The sequence below is a fragment of the Carlito syrichta genome, unplaced genomic scaffold, assembly GCF_000164805.1.
Source record: "Carlito syrichta isolate Samal-C Ts95f unplaced genomic scaffold, Tarsius_syrichta-2.0.1 Scaffold301951, whole genome shotgun sequence".
In the NCBI taxonomy this organism is placed as follows: Eukaryota; Metazoa; Chordata; class Mammalia; order Primates; family Tarsiidae; genus Carlito; species Carlito syrichta.
The window spans coordinates 2,030-9,926 of NW_007246047.1; the positions used below are offsets into that span (position 1 = coordinate 2,030).

General features: G+C 41.7%; 1 protein-coding gene across 1 annotated transcript in view; it reads left to right on the forward strand.

Annotated features, from left to right (window-relative positions):
• Window positions 1–1,905: 1,905 nt before the first annotated feature.
• Window positions 1,906–7,897, forward strand: part of LOC103258059 (intracellular hyaluronan-binding protein 4) — a gene marked incomplete at its 5' end in the record, with an annotated part of 92,154 nt that continues 86,162 nt past the window's right edge. The window contains one exon of the mRNA XM_021711232.1: window positions 1,906–2,070. Within this exon, the coding sequence (XP_021566907.1) occupies window positions 1,906–2,070 (165 nt within the window). The remainder of the gene's footprint in view (window positions 2,071–7,897) is intronic.

The following is a 7,897-nucleotide window of genomic DNA, read 5'->3' on the forward strand; positions in this document are numbered from 1 at the left end:
GGCTACTTTTTTTTTTTTTTGAGTTGGAATCTCACTCTGTCACCCAGGCTGGAGTGCAGTGGCCGCTCCCGGCCACCGCAGCCTCGACCTGCTGGGCTCCAGCGATCTTTCCGCCTCAGCCTTCCAAGTAGCCAGAACCACAGCCGCGCACTACCACACCCGGCTAATTTTTGACTTATTGTAGAGTTGAGGTCTCGCCAAGTTGCCCGGGCAGGTCTCAAACTCCCGGGGTCAGGCAATCCACTCGCCTCAGCCTCCCAAAGTGCTGGGATTACAGGCTGAGCCACCGAGCCCAGCCTTAATACTTTTACGGTCTGTTTTCTAAGCCTGCTACAGTGTGAAGGCCCCTATTCCTGGTCCCATGCCATCCTCTTGTGCTTGTGCACTACTTTATGCTGCTGGGCACTCCCTTCAGTAGTTTTCCAAGAAAGGCACATGGAAGTAACTCCTGAGTCTTTGCTTGTCTAAAAATGTCCTTATTTTACCTAGACCCTTGATGGATTATTTAGCTAAATGTTAGGTCAGTGAGTCGGTGCTGTGCGAAAGACGTGAAAAACTGCACAAAGAATAGGTCAGAAAACGTGTCTTTAGAAAGTAGATCAGAGAAAAAGGTGAACCCGCCTCTCCAATATTGGATCAGGCCAGACACTTAAGGAACATTTGACTGTGAATGCTCGAAGTTGAAAACTTTTAAAGTTTTCCCCTTAGTGGGGACAGGCAAGCCCAGGAGCTATCACCATGGCGATAGGGTGGTGGTTTGTGTCACATCTGTCATGAAGGGCTGGTCACAATAAGTTAGGTCAGCTTGACCCTTTATGGCAGGAAGACAAATACTTTGGATAACGGGGCAATTGGTACAGAACATGCTTGGGGGGTGTCACAAGACAGTTATCAGTAACTACTTCCAGAAAACCAGCTTGTTTCCTGTTTAATGGTTATAAGGTGAATTGAAGTAGGCGGAAAAAGCATGGCAAAGCTAAGCAAGCTAAAATGGCTGCTTCTCTGGCCGGGCTCAGTGGCTCAAGCCTGCCGTCCTAGCACTTTGGGAGGCCGAGGCCAAAAAATTGCCTGAGCCGAGGGTTTCGAGACCAACCTGGGCAAATTGGTGAGACCTCATCTCTACAATATATCGAAAAATTAGGCCAGGCGTGGTGGCTCAGCCTGTAGTCCCAGCACTTTGGGAGGCTGAGGCGAGTGGATTGCCTGAGCCTGTGGGTTCGAGACCCACCCAGGCAACTTGGTGAGACCCTCATCTCTACAATAAATCAAAAATTAGCCAGATGTGGCAGTGCACGCCTGTATTTCCAGCTACTTGGAAAGCTGAGGCAGAAGGATCGCTGAAGCCCAGCAGTTCAACACTGGGGTGGTTGTGAGCATGCCACTGTACTCTAGCCTGGCAACAGAGTGAGACTCTGACTCAAAAAGAAAAAAAATTGGCTGCCACTCTTAACTAAAGTTATTCCATTTTGGCTTTTCACCTTTTTCATTGAATATAGACTTATCAATTGAAAATAACTTTTCTTTTAGAATTTTGAAAGCATGGTTTCATTGTTTTCATTTCTTTTATTCCCCCTTCCTTCCTTCCTTTCTCAAACTCAATGGGCCCAAAACTAAAATCAAACTCCACCAGAAAATCCTGTTACCTACAACATTAAAATAGATGCTAAGTCACAATTTCTCACTGTGCCCAGCCCTCTGGTCCAAATTGCCATCAGCCCTCACCTGAACATCAATTTCAAATTGCTTTTCTGTTTTGTTTTGTTTTAATTATAAAGCATTTCAAATAAGCCATGTGTGGCTTTTATAATTTTTACTACATGAAAAGTAGGAAGCTCTTACATGCATCATCATAAACATATGAAGTTGCTTTAAGTGTTCTGCCTTCCCTGCCCCTGTGCCCACCAGCGCTGCTTCCTGCAGCACCTGGAACTCGGTCTGGCAGCTGGAGTGGGCGCCACTCCAGGGCTGTTGCAGGGAGCCAACAGCCCTGGGAACAGCCCCCAACAGCGAGTGAGGGAGAGGCGCTCCAGCGTCCTGCCCTCCGTCTTCCGGTATCTCAGCAGTTACCGAGTGAGAACCTGGTCACTGGCCTTGAACTGCCATCCTTACCTTCCCAGTTCCATTTTTCCACACCCCAACTGGTGCTTTCTGGTGGGATCTTCCAAATAAGCTGCTTTCTTTTTTTTTTTTTTTTTTGAGTTGGAGTCTCACTCTGTCGCCCAGACTGGAGTGCAGTGGCTGCTCCCGGCCACCGCAGCCTTGACCTGCTGAGCTCAGGCGATCCTTCTGCCTCGACTTTCCAAGTAGCTGGAACCACAGGCAAGTGCCATCACGCCTGGCTAATTTTTTTATTTATTGTAGAGATGTGGTCTCACCAAGTTGCCCAGGCGGGTCTTGAACACCTGGACTCAGGCAATTCTCTTGCCTCTGCCTCCCAAAGTGCCGGGATTATAGGCATGAGCCACTGTGTCTGGCAAAAACACATGATATTTTGGAGAGGGAACAACTTGAAATAAATTAGAAAATGTCTTTATATTAATCATTCTTTTTATAGACTTTGAGGTTGTACTTAATACCTTTCACCTCCTACACATCAGAAAGAACACCTGGGTATTCAGAGAGAACTTGATATATCTCCAAATCAACATCTGGGGAAAATGTGTCACTTTCAAAGTCCTACATGATCTGTGTCACAAATAGTTTATTTTTGTTTTGTTTTGTTTTTATTTATTTATTTTTTGAGTTGGGGTCTCAGTCTGTTGCCCAGGCTGGATTGCAGTGGCAAAGATCATGACTCACTACAGCCTTAAATTCCTGGGCTCAAGCAATCCTCCCATCTCAGCCTCCCTGAAGCTGGGACTACAGGTGTGTGCCATCAAGCCCAGTTAATTTTTTTGAGTTTTTGTGGAAATGAGGTCTCATTATGTTACCCAGGTTGGTCTTGAAGTCTTAGGCTCCACAAAGGCAGATGTTATTCCAGTTTTACAAATTAGAAAATTTGAGGCTTGTCCAAGATCACACATCTCAATAAATAAATAAATTCCGTGGAAGTTTGGGTCTGAAAACTGCCTGTGGATTGTATCTCTTAGAGTCTACTGAGCAAAAGGAGTAAAATGCTGAACAGTGAGACCCATATTTTCTTTTTCTTTTTTTCCTCCTGAGTCAGAGTCTTACTCTGCTGCCCAGGCTGGAATACCATGGCATAATCATAACTCGCCACAACTTCAACCTTCTGGGCTCAGGTAATTCTTCTGTTTCAGCCTCTCTGGAGTAGCTGGGACCAGAGGCATGGGCCATCACACCCAGCTTTTTTTTTTTTAGCCTATGTTGCCCAGACTGGTCTCAAACTCCGGGATTCAGGCAATCCTCCTACCTCAGCCTCCTAAAGTGCTGGATTACAGGCATGAACCAGTGCACCTGGCCTCCATTCTGGATCCCGTTTCTCATATTCCACAACCTTCAGGTTTCAGGGGCAAATCCAGTTTGATATTTTAATAGACAGTTGATCAGGAAAGCTGAAAGTTCAGCTCTACTGACCTAACTTAGTAAACATTCACTTGGGATTTTTTACAATTGAATGCCAAATCATGGTACCTCATTATTCTGAATCAGTCGGAAGGGAAATTTAATTCATCTATTTTATACCTGAAAGGTAGTGAAAAGAAAAAAGGGATATATCCGTCACAGACACTCAAATGAGGGACTGAATAAGAGTCAGCGGATTAAGCAACAACAAATCGTGACCGTTTCACATTCATACTATGCCCCAGAGCACCAGATGAATCACCCAGACCACAGGATGCGACTTTCTGCTTCTAAAAACTGCCTGTCACCACCAGCAGCCCAGCAACTCCGTTTTCTCTCTGCCAGGAGAGAATGAAAGACATGCCAGGAATGTGTGAACTGGGCAGAGGGTGATTCCAGGAGCAGCACCGAGGTCATTGAGCTCGCTGCTTGTTGGGCTCCATGCAATGAGGAAGTCTATGGATCATACCCCTGACATCTTTGTTCTGCCCTTGATGTAATTCACAGTCCCCCGTGTGGACTAACTCTGAAGAATCCTAAAACCCATCTCAGGATGCTGACCATATGATTGCAGTAGTCCTTCCAGCTGTTGAAAATATAGGCCCTTTCCAATAATGATATATACCCCGAACCTTTTAAAAATGTATTTTAAAGTTTCAAGGTAAAGTCCAAGTAAAACAAAGCAACAGTTACTAAAATCTAAGTGAAACAAAGCAAGATTTTTTTTCACATTGAACACATAATATCAATAATAGTATTTGAAGCTGCTTGATTGCTACAAAATTGTCTATCCTAGTTAGTGTGGGACACTGAATATAATAACCTAAATCCTGTTTACATTATTTTTCTTCACAGCTAAACATGCAGATACAACAGCTTTGCCAGTGGAAATTGGTGAAAATGGGATAAAATACCTGATCATTTGTTTGAGAGTTAACAGGAAGATATTTGGCCATAAAAATTCTCCAAAATAATTTTCTCTGTGTTCTATTTGGCAATAGATTCAACTTGAATTTTCAAAAAATCCTCTTACAGGTTAAAGCTGCAGTGAGCTGTGATTGCACCACTGCACTCCAGCCTGGACGACAGAGTGAGACTCCGACCAAAAGAGAGAGAGAGACTTCTTACAAAGGCAGAAGTCTAGGGGGAAATTGTTTTCTGTATTCTTCCAGTGAGATTTTCAACTTTTAACAGGAAAATAACTGCACAGACCAGATGTATTTTTCATCCAAAAGTATCTCCCCCAAAATATTTTCCAAGAACTTTGCCCATGTGAATTTTACCAAGTCAAGTGAATAAGAAAACATTTTTACCATCAATTTGCCATATCTACTGTCATAAATGCCAGAACATCTCATAATGAGCAATGATGGCATTGCTACTTTTTAGCTATTTGAGTTTCAAATAGGAGATCTAACTTGGGTTGCAAGTAAATCTGTTAGACCAGTTTAGACAATGAAGATAGAACTTTCTGGGTTTGTTTGTTTGTTTACTTGTTTTTTGTTTTTTGAGTTGGAGTCTCAACTGCCGCCCAGACTGGAGTGCAGTGGCCGCTCCCAGCCACCGCAGCCTCGACCTGCTGGGCTCCGGCGATCCTTCACCTCAGCCTTCCAAGTAGCCGGAATCATAGGCATGCGCTACCCCGCCCGGCTGATTTTTGATTTGTTGTAGAGATGAGGTCTCGCCAAGTTGCCCAGGGGGGTCTCAAACCCGCGGGCTCAGGCAATCCACTCACCTCAGCTTCCCAAAGGCGCGGGATTACAGGCTGAGCCACTGAGCCTGGCCGCTTTCTGGGTTTTTTGAGTTGGAGTCTCACTCTGTCGCTCAGGATGGAGTGCAGTGGCATGATTGCGGGTCACCACAGCCTTGACCTCCTGTGCTCTGGTGATCCTCCTTCCTCAGCCTCCTGAGCTCTACCTGGAACTACAGGTGTGTACCACCATGCACTACTAATGTTTTAATTTTTTTGTAGAGATGAGGTCTCACTATGTTGGCTAGGCTGGTCTCAAACACCTGGGCTCAAGCAGTCCTCTCCCTCAGGCTTCCCAAGTGTGAGCCACCCTGCCTAGTCAAAGACTGAATTATTAAAAAGAAACGTGGGCATCTCATGGACTCCTAAATCAGGATTAAAACCTGAAACTTGTCATAAGAACCCTCTGAAAAAACATGGGATGTTTTCTAGTGTTCATTCCTCTCTTTATGTGAATTTGCTTCCTTTTTTTCTCTTTGTAGGCACTCTTTTTTGCTTCTCCATGTACATAGCTGTACATGACCAGAGGCGCGGCCCCTTAGATATTGAGGATATAGTCCAGTCACCAAAAGAAGCAGATCAGTATTTGCAAGTCTGTTTTAAATTACCAGGAGACGAAATTTGATTGGCCCAGCTTGAATTAAGTGGTCCAATCAGCAGACACAATCCAGTAGTAGAAAGGTAGACTGAGGTCTTTAGCATCTGAAGGATAGTTCTCAGGGAAGGGGAAGCTAGCTTGTGGAAAGCACTGAAAATGCAAAAAGCACACCTTTCTTAATAAGCTAAGTACTTCCCAGTTAACAGCAAATCATGAATGTGGATTATGTGTATTTTTTCTTGGTGATTTAAGTGGCATCATGGTACTTAGTTACCTGGGAGCACCATGACTTCTTGAATGATCCCTAGTATTGAGATTGTAGGGGGGTTTTTTTTCGCTATTTTAGTGGGTTTTAATGACCATCCATATTGAATCTTTGCATGAATCCATGATAATTTTTTCAGATTATTTTTTTCTGAGAATTGATAGGTCAAAAAGTTTACAAAACTTTTAAGTCTTTTGATATGTATTAGAATATTATTTGACCTTTCTTATCCAAATTGATGGTCCCAAAACTCAATGCACTTGTGTCTTTTGTCTTCTCTCTCTCTCTCTCTCTCTCTCTCTCTCTCTCTCTCTCTCTCTCTCTCTCTCTCTCTCCCCCTCTCCATAACTGTGAGAAATACATTTTCATTCTTTAAGCCACCTGGTCTATGGTATTTTATTATGACAGTACAAAAGGACTAATACAACAAATATCTGTTCAAGTCCTTGCTTTAAATTTTTATGGGTAGATGCCCAGAAGTAGAATGGCTAGATCATATGATGATTCTATTTTTAGTTGTTTGAGGAGCCACCATGCTGTGATCCATAGAAACTGCACCATTCTGCACACCAACAGCAGTGCACAAGAGCTCCTATTTCTTCACTTCCTCACCAACACTTATTTACAGTTTTAGTTTTATTTTATGTTTGTTTGCTTTTGATAATAACTATCCTAATGAGAGTGAAGTAGTATCTCATTCTGGTTTTGAATTGATGTTTTTAATGATTAGTGACATTAATCATCTTTTAAATGCCACCTTTCACTTTTAACTCACTTTTATTCTTCTTAGGTTCTGAATTATTTAGCATATTTTCATTTCTGTTTCCTCTATTTATAATAAAATTTGCACCTTATTTACCCAGAAAAAAGTTCAATTTTCAGTTCAAATCTATCTTCTCTGTAAAATCTTCCTGAATACTATTAATATGCTTTTTTCTGGACATCTTTTGTCTTTTTTAATACCATCATTACTGCAATTTTCACAGCTTGAAATGGGTTATAATTAGATGTATGTGGGTATTTTTCTTCTTCTTGACAGAATGTTATTCTTACTCATCTTGTTTTTTAGCTGCATCCATGAATGTTGAATTAATTCATTCACAAAGAACTCTTTATTTAGAATATTTCATTAATGCCTTTGTATATTAGTATGTAGTTTTATGTATAATTTTATCATAAATATAAATTTTATTATTTTCAGGTATACCTAAGTATTCAGGTAGAACATCTAAGTACATTAAATACTGTTGTCAGAAATAACTGATGGCTGATTGAAAAGGAAATATTATTAGAGTATATATTTTATAAATACCTGTGTGGGTGTATCATTGAATAGAAGTTTGATTACTGCTTTACCTTTTTGATGTTGATAATTTTATGTCCTTGTAGCTAACCTAGATATCCAAATGTAGAAAGCTATTCTGAGCTTCATTTGGCCTGACTTTCTGGTAAACATAAATTTTATCTACTGTAATATATTCTCCTGCCAGACTCAAGTAGAAAAGACAGGGTCAGAAATTTGATTGTAAATAACTTGTAATTCATATTTTCCTTTGACAATGGGCACTGAAAAATATTGTACACTTGCACAAGGAACCCTGTACCAAGAGGGGTTACAATATTGCATTGTTGGTAGCCATACTGTACCATTTTGTGCCACTCTCTTCTCATTCTTCTTAGTAACTTAAACAAGTGGCAAGTACTCTCAATAGCGGATACAAGAAAGGACAAGATCAGGATAGCATTAAAAAAAATCTTA